Here is a 15183-nt window from a genome sequence, read left to right on the forward strand (position 1 = left end):
AATCAAAGCGGAAACCAGGTGGGTTCAAAGGCAAGACGTTTTCTAGGTGATGGTTATATTTCTTGTTAATCACTGCACGGTGCCTGCAGCTTGACTGTGACTCACCGGATGTAGACTGAGGTTATAAGTCGGCCATCGGCCAAGTATTTCACGCAGTATTCTCCCCACTATCTATTTTGCTATCTAAGAGCACCACCGCTGCATCCTGGGCTTAGCGCTGCCTAAGCCGGTTGTGATCGGTTTAAAGAAATATAAACAACCCAGAGCGTTGAGCCAGACCCTTCGCTGCAGAGTGAGGTGTTGCTCAGGCAGCAACCTCTGGTTCGGAAAAGTGATGCCAATGCAGAAGTGCTTTAAACTTGCATTCTCTCTAGTGTCCACCAGGGGGCGACTCCTCTGGTTGTATAGAAGTCTATGAGAAAATGACTCTACTTCTCTCTTGATTTATTCCCTCAGTAAACATTGTAAACATGAGTTCATGGTCTCAATCTCTAGTTTCAAGTCTTCAATACAGCATGATGTTCATTTCGTAAATGATGGTCCATTTAGAGTCAGATAGACCATAAAGCAGGGCGGGCTTACTGTGATTGACAGGTCTCTGCCACGGTGTTGTCCGTGTTTTCTTTTTTTTTCTTTTTAACCCTTTCACGGGGTGTTTTCAGTTCATAAAAGTAACATTTTGGTCGCCTACAAACGACTTGTTCAGTATTCAGTTGTACTGAGCTCCACCCTCTTGTGTCACTTCTGGTTCCAAAAAAGCAAGATGTCGACGGCCCAAAATGCAGAGATCAAGGCTGCTAAACTGTAGTACACAAACCAAAATGGGTGATGTCCACTTCTTATACAGAGTCTGAGGTCTGACTATGCGAGACAAGCGTGATTGTAATAGATGAACAAATGGTGAACCAGTGAACCCAACTTCTTGAGGCAACAGACCTCCAGCTGCCTATCTGACAGTTTAGGCTACAATCCAAACTACCGTAGCCAAAAGCATTCTTGGTAGTTCAACTTCTGGAATAGTGTTTTTTGTCGATGTGATTAAGAGTAAATGTATTTCCTGTCATTGATGCTTGAATTAATCATCTCTGCCTCTCCCTCGCATCCGTTCTGCTTAACATAGGGAGCATTCCTCACCTGATAGTACCCCACTGTCAGGGTGCAGGGAATATTAAACTGTTAAAGGTGCTAACTCCCCTTTTTTCGCTAGCACTACTCCCGTGTAAGATAACCCCGAGCAATCACTTATTGCTGGTGGTGATGGATAGTGGACGTGTCCGAGTCAGTAAGGAAAGATGAGCTGTCACCCAGCTCACTGTTCCCATGCGCTCAGAGGACAAGGAGACCGCGGACCTGTCGACACCCCGGGACCCCTTTCTCCCTACAAAGGCTTGAAAGATGAGCTTGAAGTTGTTTGCTATATATCGACAACTTTTAACATGAACATGTATGACGTTGTTCCTGGAGCCAAATCAAGAAACTGTACTTTAATCAGTGTCACTGCAGAGGAAAGCTCCGATCCATTTTGGCGAGGGCAGGGAGCAACAATAATCTGTCCATTTATCTCCTTATTTCAATCTCTTAAGAAGTACTCCCTTAATGTCTAGCTGATCAAATCCACCAGGTTCCTCTCCCTATTAAAGTTTACAGAGCTGCTTGTGAGTGACATAAAAGGAAGAGATATCTGCTATATTTAGGTGCATGCATCAATCAACAATGCATCCAGCTCTTCCAGCACTGACCCCCTTGATGATCCAGCACTCATATATTTCCCCACGAAGCTCAGCTGCATTCTGCAGGTCACCGGTGAAGAACCCTCACCACAAAGACACAATCTGCTTTTTTGGCCCTGGTGCACGAGTAATACTCTTGCAAACAGGATGTTACTAGAGGTGCATTTCATAAAACCATACCATGCCGTCGTGTAACCATAAAAATGTGTTTGCTCAGGTGGTGTGTTTTGAGTGCTTGTATCTATATGTATTCAGTGCATATTACTTGTTTTATGTGAGAGTGTTATTTAACTGGGACTATCGTATAAGAATTGATTTGACAGAATCACTGGTCTCCCTTCCTCTGTTGCTTGTGCTCTATTGTTGTCCAAATATGAGCGTTGAGAAAGTTATTTTTGGTGAGCCTACCCCCCCACCCCACACACACACACACACACACACACACACACACACACACACCCCTATCAGTACCCGCTGGTGTAAGGTGGCCCTCCGTCTGAGGTCGCGGTAACCATAGCAGGCCTTGGAAAGTGAAATGCGATGCAGCGGGCCCTCTGGGCTGTGTTTCTGAATCACAACTCCATAATGAGCTGGCAGAGCTCAGGCTGCATCAAAGATGCAGAACCCCAGTATCTGTTTTCAACTCACGCTGCACAATAGTGCAGTGTCACCTGTGCAGGGGGAGTGGAGGGAAGGGGACTGAAAGCTTTCTGCCACCCTGCCGCACTCACACCCGTACATCCTCACTGCCTGCTGCACGTTAACACGTGTCTGCTCCGGCGATGTCTGTGCTTTAACACTATTATTAAGCCTGTCTTTAATCCAAGCCGTGCATTACAAGTGCTCTAAATGTTCAAAAGCAAGATCACATTTCATAAATTTGCCCATCAACAGTTGCTGTGTTCAGGTGATACAGACACAGCTAGTGTCTTGGCGATGGTTTGGTGCTTTTCCAAAGTCAGATTACTGTTTCACAGTTTGAAATGATGGTTAAAAATAACATGCATTGGTGCATTTGAGTGCAAGCAGTAGAATGCTGGGTAACCGCGATGAATTATGACCTGTAATGGCCAATAAATAAGTTATAGTGGCACACACAAGGTTTACTCATGTGATTTACCTGTGATGGGTGTCAAGCAGGACGGTGACAGATTACGGTTAGCCTAATTTGACATGATAAAGATTTATTTTTTAAAAGGGAAGTAATTAAAAACAATAGTTAATGATCGAAATTGGTGTATACTTGGTGCAGTAGAGTATTTACTAAGTTTGCCAAAAATTTGGTTTTAGATAACATTCTCACAGAGATGTTAACACAGCGCTGTAGGCAGAAACAAAACTGCATGAGCCGTAAATTAGTGCTTCGTCATTCTCACCACCAGGGTTCAGTGATTAGAGCGGAGAAAAATAACCATGGGAGCTGCACAGCTTACCAACCTGGCTTTAGTTCCTCAGGGGTCATTTTGATATGCTGTTAAGATTACACCGCCGGGTCCGTTTACTTTTAATTGCAATAAACAAGCCTTGTTTAGGTGGCAGAACAACCTGCATCCTGGTGTGCAGCACTGTCCCAAATGACTTTGGTGAATCAGTATGCATGGGTATGTGCATTAGTCAGTCCGTGGCTGATCATCCCCCACTTGGTATTACATAGGTTTACAGGTTTTGCCAAGTGTTAGTCATGCCCTTTATCCTCAAATGACTCACAAATCTGATACTATGCAGCCGGTTTAGGTGTCAGTTTTACCGGATGAAGATACGTGATTTGAATAGGAGCCGCAGAGTTGTTTTAAAGCAACATCAATGTTTTTGGTGCATTTTTACACGAAACAAAATGCACCAAAGGTGGTGCAAAGTTAAAAAAATAAGGGTTAGATCTCACATTGGTTCTTGGAAAAGCTTTACTTAAATGGGAATGACACTTCTTAATATAGTAATCTTACTATTATATTGATATTCTTTCATATAATATTCAATGACAAGTGTAATTCAGCAAGTCTAAGAGTCCACAGCAATGCTAGTGGCTCTGAGAGGCTGTATTTAGCTGCAGTGGAACGTTGAGCGAAATGCTAACGTTGCATGCTAACATTTTGAAATGACAATGCTAACATGCTGACGTGTAGCAGGTATAATGTTTACCATGTACGCCATCTCTAACGTTTGCTAATTAGCACTGAGCACGAAGTACAGCTGAAACTGATGGGATTTCATTAGCTGTACAGGTATCTGATGAACCACATTTCATGGCATTTCATCCAATAGTTGCAGAGATATTTCAGTGTGGACCAAAGCGGTGGACCGACCGACGAACCGACAGACAGACATACAGCCATGCTGGTCGTATGGAAAATAAATGACAACAACAAAATAGTTTCAAGTTATTTATTGTCATATGCACAATAATTACTGAGAAGCAGTTGTTGGCAAGGAAATACTCACAATGCTCATTAAATATGTATATAAATGTACTGTAAAAGTAAAATGAGAATCTAAGACATGAAATAGTAAGTTAAAATATGGGGATACAATATAACATATATATATATATACATGTAACGTGGTTACAAGCGTCATCATTAAAGGTCTTGCTAGTGGACCACTTCTCTCGTGTTGATCTGATCAAACGACTAATTGTACTGTAAATACTTTTTAAATTCTTTTTGACCCCTGATAAAATTAAGACCTTCTTCAGACTGACACCCCTTCTCTTTCTCAGAACAATGTGCATTCCTCTGTTCCCCCAGGAAGTCCTCTGACCCAGCGTCTCCCCCCAGTGACCCCGCCCGCCCCCCAAGGCCCCTCCTGACTCAGGGATATCATGGGACACCTCCCGGTTCACCTCTCCTCGCTCCTCCTCCTTTCCTTCCTCCTCCTGGTCCACCCCTGCACCTCCATCACGCCGCAGGTCCTGGAGCAAGCGTCCGTCTCCGAGCAGCCCCAGTCCTCCGGTAACACCACGGGGTCCGGCAAGCGGACCTGTACGGACATTGTGGTGTGCAGACCCGGTATCCTGCTGCCGGTGTGGTTGCCGCTAAACCCTCCGCTCGGGGAGCAGGCGGGCAGGGCTGTCATCTACTTCCTCTGTCTCGCGTACATGTTCCTGGGTGTGTCCGTCATCGCAGATCGCTTCATGGCGTCTATAGAAGTCATCACCTCTCAGGTATTACTGATCTGCATATTTGTAGGAGATACAATGCAGATACTCTTTATTTCAAACATAACTTCGCCGCTACATTCTTACTTTGTCAAATGTAGCGAACAATGATTTGGTCCAATTCTACTCTCAGATTGTAACTGAGCCGAAAGAATCTTGTGAAATTCAATGCACCATTACCCAACAGTTAATGCTGGAGAGCATGGTTGCTTTAAGACCGGCATTTTTAACAATTATCAAAGTAAGATATATATATATCCTCTCCAATCGTATTGGACATTAAGATTACATATACTGTATAGTATATAGCTTGCTTACTTTGACCAAAACTCTTTAGTATGTCTTCAACATTCTACGATTTGTTTTTTTGTTACATTGTATGTATGAGTTCAGTGGTAACAGCCTCTTTGACATTTTCACAAACGTCTGCGCTTGCAGGAAAAAGAGGTGACTATCACCAAACCCAACGGTGAAACGACAGTAACCACGGTGAGAATCTGGAATGAGACGGTGTCCAACCTCACGCTCATGGCCCTGGGTTCCTCGGCGCCTGAGATCCTGCTGTCCGTCATTGAGGTACATCAGGCATTTTGGAAATCCTTTTAACGTGCTTTCATACAAAAACCTGTTGTTGTTCCACTGTGACTGCGCTGTACACTCACCGATGACATCTTGTGAAATTTTACATTCTTTTACATTCCATATGCTGCTCAGAGTGACACAAAAAGTAATGACTTGCAGTTGCGTGTGTTACGTTTGTGAATTGACGAATAAATACATGAATTAACATCACAAATGAATGAAAGTTAGGGAAAACTCGAGGCACCACTCGTAACAAAACTTGCTTCATATTTATACATGGATATATTTCAACCTATAAATGGATCATCTCTGATCTGTTTTTTCTTTTTTGCACATGTATATATATTTAATGTTTGAATATTTTTGCTCAAAAGTAGGCTTTTTCGAGTAGATTTTGTTATTTTTGTTATTTCATGGCTCCTAAATTCAGTTCCAGCTAGCAAAAAGAAGGTCTTTGATATTGATGTGACAGTTGTCTTTTTTTGTCCGTGTAGGTGGTTGGGCACAACTTTAACGCAGGGGTGCTCGGCCCGAGCACCATAGTGGGCAGCGCCGCCTTCAACATGTTTGTGATAATCGGCCTGTGTGTGTGGGTGATCCCTAACGGAGAGTCTCGGAAAATCAAACACCTGCGAGTGTTCTTCATCACGGCTTTCTGGAGTATTTTCGCCTACATCTGGCTCTACCTCATACTGGCTGTCATCTCACCTGGGATTGTAGAGGTGTGTTTCTGATGACTGTATATACATGTGTTTCTAAATAAATCAATTGTGTGAATCATCTAACGCTCACATTGCCTGCATTGCCAGGTGTGGGAGGCCGCAGTGACGCTGCTTTATTTTCCGGTGTGCGTGATCTTGGCTTGGATCGCTGACCGCCGCCTGCTCTTCTACAAGTACATGCACAAGCGTTACCGCGCCGACAAAAGGCACGGCATTGTGGTGGAAATGGAAGGTGACCTCCCACCCAAAGCCATTGACATGATCATGGATGGGAAGTTGTCGGACGGCGGGGCGTGCCCCGGAAGCCCATCTAGTGTGACGGTCTCTGTGCAGACGGGCAGTGAACTAGACCAGAGCAAAGATGAGGTGAGACCGGTGTTTTTTCAGAATCAGAAACGGTTTATTGCCAAGTACGTTACCTATACAAAGGAATTTGGCTAGGTGATTGGGGCATAACAATAAACACAATGTAATAGTATAAGACATTTAAAAATGGACAATATGAAAATTTACAAAAAATATGATAAACAAATAAGAGTACGTTAAAACAAGTATGTTATAAAAGTGTCAAATATATATTAATCGAGAAAAGTTGTGTAAGGGTGTGTAACAGCAATAAATTGTCCTGGGATGTAAGTGTCTGAGTCAGTGGGGGTCCTGAGCTTTGTTGATGAACCCAACTGCAGATCAGAATCAGAATCAGCTTTATTGAGAAGAAACTGTTTTTGTGGCATGAGGTTTTGGTCCTGATGGACCGCAGCCTCCTACCAGAGGGAAGGGACTCAAAGAGTTTGTGTCCAGGGTGTGAGGGGGGCAGCTACAATCTTTCTTGGCCGTCCCAGAGACCTGGAGGTGAACAAGTCCTAGAGGGATGGCAGATTGCAGCCAATCACCCTCTCGGCAGAGCGAATGATGCGCTGCAGTCTGCCCTTGTCCTTGCCGGTGGCTGCAGCGTACCAGACGGTGATGGAGGAGCAGAGGATGGACTCAACGATGGCTGTGTAGAAGTGCACCATCATTGTCTTTGGCAAGTTGGACTTCTTCAGCTGCCTCAGGAAGTACATCCTCTGCTGAGCCTTCTTGGTAATGGAGCTGATGTTGAGCTCCCACTTGAGGTCCTGGGTTATAATGGAGCCCAGGAAGCAGAGGGACTCCACAGCGTCGACCAGGGAGTCGCACAGGGTGATAGGGGCTGGTGGGGCTGCGTTCTTGCGGAAATCCAGAACCATCGCCACTGTCCGCACCAGGTCACCAGATGTTCGATGCCTTTCTTCCCTTTAGTTTGGCATCTATTTTGTATTATTAAGTAATTGGAGCTCTTTTAATTGCAAAATTAGTGTTGGGGTACATATTTTCTTAAAAATAATAATTATTCCGTACTGTTGTTTTTTTTAAAGGCAGGAGGAAAGGAAGAAAACTACTAGCAGGGGAACTTCTTCTTCTTGCTTAGGCCCACTGGTGGATCGTGTTTTTACCAACTTTTAAAGCTACTTAATGGGAATTGACAAGGTTTTCCTGGGGCTAGTTACATTCAATCCCAGCAGGATACTTGAAGGGCACAAGTGCAGACAACGGGAGTCTTAACAGCAGGAAGTTGATCAGTAGGAGTCGACAAACCTTTTCTTTAAAAAGAGCCCTGCTTGCAGTCTGCAAGTTGCGTTTCATAAAAGTTTTATACAAAGAAAAAATACTTTGCTGTTAAATCCCACCATTCCCTCTTATTATTACTAAGTCTTCCTAGAGAAGATTTATGCCAGATTTACCTCTAAACTAATGCGGTTTCCTCTTCTTGGATAGGTGGTCCACATCCTGAAAGACCTGAAGGAGAAACACCCGGACAAAGACCTGGACCAGCTGATTGAGATGGCCAATTACTCCGCCCTGGTCCACCAGAAGAAGAGCCGCGCCTTCCGCCGGGTCCAGGCGACGCGCATGCTGATCGGCGCTGGCAACATACTAAAGAAACACGCCGCTGAGCATGCACGTCGCTCAGCAGGCCAGGAGGCCGACAAGGCCACATGCTCGCACATTTGTTTCGAAAGTGCACAGTACCAGTGCACGGAGAACTGCGGCTCCCTAAGCCTCGGGGTGATCCTCGAGGGGGGCACGGGCCAGAACACTTTCTATGTGGACTACTGTACAGAGAATGGCTCCGCCAATGCCGGTGCCGACTATGAATTCAGTAAGGGGACCCTGGTGTTTAAGCCAGGTGAGAGCCGCAATGAGATCAAGGTGAGCATATGTATATAACGCTGAATGAGTAGCGATCTCTCCACTAATACTTCAGGGTTTCGTATCAGTGGGACTAGGGCTGTCCTTAACCAAAGAAATCCTTCGTTGACTCACACTCTTTAGTTGACTTTTGTCAACTAAATTAATATTTAATCTACAGATCTGTAAAACTCAGTTCCTTCACAAAGAATCGCACAAAGGCTCCACTTTTGTGTGTACCAGTGATGTGCACATGAGTTTCTTGGAAAGCGTAAAAACGACTTGAAGGAATCTAAAACTGACGATTAGTAGGCTAATCCTCTTAGCGGAGCCAGTCCTAAATGGGACTGCAGAATAGTAACTGTGAAAGTTATGTTGTGGTGTGTGTCTGCACTCCAACTGTCATGGCCTAATGCATCCATATACTCTGTGCTCTCCAGGTGGGCATCTTGGATGACGACATCTTCGAGGAGGACGAACATTTCTTCGTGCGTCTCCAGAACCTGAGGTTGGAGGAAGGGGCGACCGAGGGGACGGGAACCCCGCCGAAAGGTCGACTAGTGGAGCCGCTGAACGCCACCGTCACCATCTTGGACGACGACCACGCCGGCATCTTCACCTTCGGCCAGCGCGTGCTGCGTGTGAGCGAGAGCACCGGCACGCTGGCGGTGACGGTGGTGAGGAACTCGGGCTCCAGGGGCACCGTCGCCGTGCCGTACCGCACGGAGGACGGCAGCGCCAAGGCCGGGGTGGACTACGAGCACGCCGGAGGGGAGCTGGAGTTCACCAATGAAAAGACCAGGTGAGGCGCAGACAACAACCGGGGGCAGTGACTGGGAAATGAGCCACAGAGTCTAATGGATGTAGAGCCTTAGAACATTGATCTATTCTTGTCCAGGAAGGAGGCAGTGCCATACATTGTGACTCGTGAGGTTCCATCTTCCTACTCTTCAACATACCATACATTGAAACAACAATATGTTAGTCTATCTCTCCATACAGCTTCTACTCAAGGCTTCCCTTCTCTGTATTCTAACTCAACCCGAAGCCCACTGGTTCCTAGTGAGGGGGCCACGAATACATTATTTATTTGTTTGTTTAATATGTTGGAGACTTTATCTAAGCCCTGGATTTGGTGCACTAATGAGTTTGTCAGGCAGCACGACTAAAAAAACCCACTGCGTGTGTGTTCATAGTCATGATCTTATAATGGCCGTTGCTACAATAAAAATAACAATTAAACAATTTGAAGATCATAGTTAATGGAGAGGCGTTAGGGTGTGTAGTCTTATTGTTTCATTTCTTTTCTCAGCCGGGACCATTATGCCCGGTGTATATGTAAACTCAACTTCCAAGTTGTCAAGAATTCATCAAAATATGAATTATGCAGATTTTGATGATTAATCAGGTCAATGTTGTGCTACAAGTCATTTCGTTTAGCGCTATTGCTTTCGCACACTGAGGAGCCAGAGCACACTATGTTATGTTCAAGCCTGAATTATTTAAAGGCCCATTGAGAGTCCTTATTTAGCTCACTACAATTTGCAATTGTGATTTGGATGGGAGAGCAAATGTTTAAGATGTGGAGGTATTTTGGACCATGTACCTTCATAGTATTTCGGAGCTAAAAGAACGTGTGTGTTTGTGCTTGCATATCTGCAGTCAGATCTTACAGGTGCGCATTATAAATGTGGAGGAGTACGAAAAGCAGGAAAACTTCTTCATTGTGCTCGAGGACCCCAAATGGCTCAAGCGAGGACTCTCTGGTGAGTGTATCAGCGTTTTAAATGCCGTCATTGAAATAATTATTCCTTTGCACCTGCATAAGATAGTTTGTTCACATACAGTAGATGGCAAAGGTCTGGCATTGAACAACAGTAACACAGGCGGCTGAAAGCCGGCCACCTGCGTCAGAGCCAGTAACTGAAGATTACACGCTGCCATTCACCGCTGTCTCTGTGTCACTTTAGAATGGGCGCCGCAACCAATTATGGATGCAGTGTGCCTTTAGTTGTCTGTTCCCCCGACAATGTGTCAAAAAGGAACTTGATATGTGCTTGTTAGTGGAGGTTAAAAGAACCAACGGCATTAGACTGGAACGCACAGTCATTTATATCAGTAGGTGCACTGTGCACGCCGACCCGCTGAACAAAGAATAACACAAGATTTATTTGTTCCTGTTGCATTTTAGATTCCCTCAAGCCTCTCTAATATAAGGCCCTAAAAATAATGTTGTTGTATTTTATTGAATCACTGTCTGTCTTTCTTCACAGCACTGCTGCTAAACCAGGGTAAGATAGTTTGGGTGTTAAATGTGCAATGTGTAGCATTTTTAAACACAAACACATTGTGAAATTGTAACTCTGCCTCGGCCATAAAGAGACCAAGCTTCAAAACCAATTGGATCATAAATGACGTCCTTGAGATGAGTAGATCCCCGGCCATCGCTCCATCCTGGCATTGTGTGTGTGTGTGTGTGTGTGTGTGTGTGTGTGTGTGTGTGTGTGTGTGTGTGTGTGTGTGTGTGTACTTGTGTGTAAGAGCATAAACATGGCATCGGTCTTTCATCACTTCCACTTGTCACTGTCAGAAACTCTAAAAACTTTGGCTCCATTTCCGCTATTTCTTGTTTCGTGCTGAGCTCAGCTCTCAGTATGTGTAGCTTCTAACTGAGTCTTTGTTTCAGATATCTGCTTCATTTAACTGTTTCTCTTGCGGCTGTATAGGAGTTGGGTTAAGCCGCTGCAGATGAAAACCCAACATTTTCAGATTTTGCTGCTTCATAATATAAACTTTTAAATAACTATTTAAGGGGGGACTTTTATTGTGGAGAATTTATAGAGTCTGCAATGTCTTTATTATGGAATTTGTGAGCTTTGTTAGTGGCTATGATTCAATAACAGCAAGTCTACTAACACTGCAGGTATGAGTAAAAGCAGCAAAATTAGCGTGCAACTTTTATTGTGAAGAATAAAGGAAATTAAATGTGTGTATCCGCCGTTTCACAGTTGCTTCTACACACACCTTCGGGCGTGTAGCCCTGTTGTAATGGAGATGTAAAACCCCGGCGTGCTGGGCTAACGCTCCGAGTCAAACCGAGCCAGCACATGTGCATGGAAAAATAGTGCTAGGGTGCGTCGCCGCTGGGGGTGGGGCCAGGCAATATGATGGCAGTGTCAGGTCCACTGCAGGTGGGTCCCTGGAGACGGGTCCCTGTCACCCTTCAACCTTGGCACTTTCACTGTGCCTTTGGGGGTTAGGGCCAAGACCACTGAAGGAGATGGTCCTTCTACCGGGGCTGGCTCCTGCGAGTTATCAGGGCGTAGCTCATTATTTACCAGGAAGCATCCAAATTACAATATAATTATGTCCCTACCAAACTTTGCTCCACCTGTCAAATAGATATTTGCAGTGCTGGGTGTGTTACTCCCATTAAGCTCTGAGTTATAAATGGACACATTGAGGGTTAAGACCACAATTAAAGTTTGAGTGTGTAAAAAAAAAAAAAAAAGCTACTCAACTCAAGGCCAAAAAAAAGTGTGTCCAGAGTGCTGAGTGTTTTTTCTCATCTTCATGCATCAGGTGTGGGCTCTTGTATCCTTGGCTGAAGTTTAGGATGTTTGTGTGGTTTTGCAATTGACACAGTAAATATAAATGAAATAGACATTGTAATGAAACGTCTGTGCCTGCTGACAGGCAACCCCACCCCGGAGGAGGAGGAGGCCCGGAGGATCTCGGAGATGGGCAAGCCCGTTTTAGGGGAGCACAGCACGCTGGAGGTCATCATAGAGGAGTCCTGTGAGTTTAAGGTGTGTGAGTGGCTAAAAGACGGCGGTGCACTTTGCAATAACTGATAACTGACGAATAGAGCAATGAATACAATGGACAGACAAGTATATTTCATCAGGAAATATGCATCCTGAGCTCATTTGTTTTTGAAAATAAATGATTGAAAAGTAATATTATTACATCTGCATGTCTCATGTTTCTTTGTGAAATACGCCGCTATCTGCATTTGGCATGGCATACGAGTTAACTTGCAATATAAACATTCTTAACTTGAGTGTCATTTATTTTAAAAGCTTTAACAAATATAAGCACCTCAGGGATTGGGGGTTGTTCTTATCTAAGTATCTGTGTTTTAGTTCATTAACCAACTCACACCCTCTTACTCACCAGACTCCCAATGGAGTACTAGACCAGGTACAGTTTCTGCCTGCATTCTGTGTGTGATGGGACTGATTAGATGTTTTCTCATCTCATTTTCTCATTAAACTTTCATTATACTCTACTGATTACAAAAACATCCTGTATTCATATCTACCCTTTCTCCATTCTCGACTTCTCTCAGGTGTCATATGCATCTTGATTTGAGATGTGTGTTCATTCATGTGTGTTGTGTGTGTGAAATTATGGGTGGGTTAATTCTGAATTAAATTCAAATTCTGCAGCAGAACAGTGAAGCCAGTGGTTTTGTGGGCGTGCCATTAATACGTGCCATGTTGCCATATTTGGTTTGGAACTCGCATTGAGGCTCGTCTGCATCAACTAGCCTCTGAAACAAGCTGACAATAACCTTTCTCTGCTGCTGTTAACCCCCACAAACAAAATACTCTTATGTAAAGATAGGTAAAAAACATCCTGTGGATCCATCTGCTCTGTGTCTTAGTAGGAGCTATGACTGCCTTTGTCTCATTACTTCATGTGTTGTAACAGAACACAGTGGACAAACTCCTGAGGGACACCAATCTGGCCGTGGTGCTCAGCACTCACTCGTGGAGAGAGCAGTTCATTGGAGCGGTCACAGTCAGTGCAGGTCAGTGGCTAATGTGTTTGTTTTTTCTTAAAACCACCTTCATGTGAACATATCGTACTATACCTGTAATGTCTCTGTTTTTGTTCGGGACTACAGATGTAAATGAGCATTTTTGATAACTTCAGCATGTTTACATCTTGTACTTCATCCTGATGTACATTAATGTGCTCTGGCCCAATAAAATAAAATAATACAAAATATTTTTTTAATGAAATAAAATGATGGTTAACCTTTATTGAATATTAAATGTGAAATTAAAGGGTTTCGCGTTTGAATAAATGTTTACGATTAACATTTTCTAACTGTTGGCTTCTTCTGTTTTAGTTAGCTGGCCGAGGACGACAGGACAGGACTCGTTTTTACAATATGGCCGATGTTACTAAGAACGAATAGAGAAGGAATTTACCCTGAACTATTCCTCCCAAATTGTTAGCTTGACATTCACAAGGAGCATGTGCTTTACCAATTTGAAAAAATAGGACAACATTTTGGGAAATACCCTTATTCATTTTGACTCGTACCACTCTCTGTCTGTGGCTCAGTGGTCGAGCAGGGTTGGCCTTGCTCTCTCATCAGAGGATAGGCTGTTCGATCACCGGCTCCACTAGTCCATGTCGATGTGTTCTTGGGCAAGAAACTTAACCCAAAATCTGTGCCTGCGATGTAGGAATGGGTGTGAATGTTAGTTGGTCCTGATGGGCAGGTGGCACCTTGCATGGTAGCCCCAGCCATCAGTGTATGAATGGTGTGAAGCCAGAAGCTGATTAGCTTAGCATAAACACTTGAAACAGTTCATATGTAATGCTCACTAACATGTCATGTCCGTACAAAAACTGAAGTGTAAAATGAGAAGTGGTGGCTTTACGGGCGGTGATATGCTGGACTAAGTCTCGCTGCGTTCGAAATAATAAACTATTCCTTTAAAGGAAGGTGTTAGGATGGTGAGCTTTGTTTGACTTCACTGTGTTTCCTTCAAACAGGTGATGGAGATGAGGACGAGGGACAGGAGCAGCGAATGCCCAGCTGCTTTGACTATTTTATGCACATATTGTGCGTTCTCTGGAAGATTCTGTTCGCCTGCGTCCCACCCACACAGTACTGGAACGGCTGGGCTTGCTTCATAGTGTCGATCTCTGTCATTGGTTTCTTAACAGCCATTATTGGAGACCTAGCCTCCCACTTTGGCTGCACCGTCGGCCTGAGGGACACCGTCACCGCCGTGGTCTTTGTAGCTCTGGGGACATCAGTTCCTGGTAAGTAGTGAGGGTTTTTTTCTTCCAGAATGCAGTATTCCAGAAGTTTTAGCCTTGGTTAGAAGCACATGATATAGTTTTGGATTAAACTATTAAAATATTTTCTTAATTAACTTAATTTTTCCCCAGATACCTTTGCTAGTAAAGTGGCTGCCACGCAGGACCAGTACGCAGATGCATGTGTGGGGAACGTGACAGGAAGCAATGCGGTCAATGTGTTTTTGGGCATCGGGGTGGCCTGGTCCATTGCTGCCATATATTGGCAGGTCAAAGGTAAGGTCTTCCGCGTTGACCCTGGCTCGCTGGCCTTCTCCGTCACACTATTCACCATCCTTGCCTTCGTCGCCATGGGGGTGCTGATGCTACGCCGGAGGCCGTCCATCGGCGGCGAACTGGGCGGCCCGCGGATCGCCAAAGTCCTCACTTCGCTGTTCCTCTTCGGACTCTGGTTCCTCTACATCCTCTTCGCCAGCTTGGAGGCCTACTGCCATATAAAGGGCTTCTAAGAGCGCACAGCTGGGGAGAGTAATGACTGCACGATAAAAAAACAAACACACATCACCAGGATATTCACCTGTGCAGTTCTGTTCCAGTGACTACCACTGAGAAGACTTATCATCACTTGAAAAACTACTGCCATGGTTCTTAAAAATCTTTATACAGTACATATAATTATACTGTACACACCACAGACTTGCACATGCAAAAATCTGTA

At 44.4% G+C, this 15183-nt stretch overlaps 1 protein-coding gene across 4 annotated transcripts; it reads left to right on the top strand.

Annotated features, from left to right (window-relative positions):
• Positions 1 to 4548: 4548 nt before the first annotated feature.
• On the top strand, positions 4549 to 14974 carry slc8a2a (solute carrier family 8 member 2a; the record flags this gene model as incomplete). Of its 4 annotated transcripts, none has more annotated exons than XM_079282750.1 (11): positions 4549 to 4890; positions 5323 to 5460; positions 5961 to 6188; positions 6276 to 6554; positions 7986 to 8420; positions 8840 to 9201; positions 10062 to 10165; positions 12063 to 12208; positions 13116 to 13209; positions 14196 to 14468; positions 14598 to 14974. In XM_079282750.1, the coding sequence occupies 11 exons, from the start codon at positions 4549 to 4551 to the stop codon at positions 14972 to 14974; spliced, it is 2778 nt and encodes a 925-aa protein (XP_079138876.1). The 4 variants fall into 4 exon arrangements, with proteins under 4 accessions (XP_079138876.1, XP_079138877.1, XP_079138878.1 ...); XM_079282751.1 differs by having other exon boundaries at positions 12096 to 12208; positions 13116 to 13215; XM_079282752.1 differs by having other exon boundaries at positions 12096 to 12208.
• Between the last annotated feature and the right edge of the window lie 209 nt (positions 14975 to 15183).

Source organism: Melanostigma gelatinosum (assembly GCF_949748355.1).
Source record: "Melanostigma gelatinosum genome assembly, chromosome: 14".
In the NCBI taxonomy this organism is placed as follows: Eukaryota; Metazoa; Chordata; class Actinopteri; order Perciformes; family Zoarcidae; genus Melanostigma; species Melanostigma gelatinosum.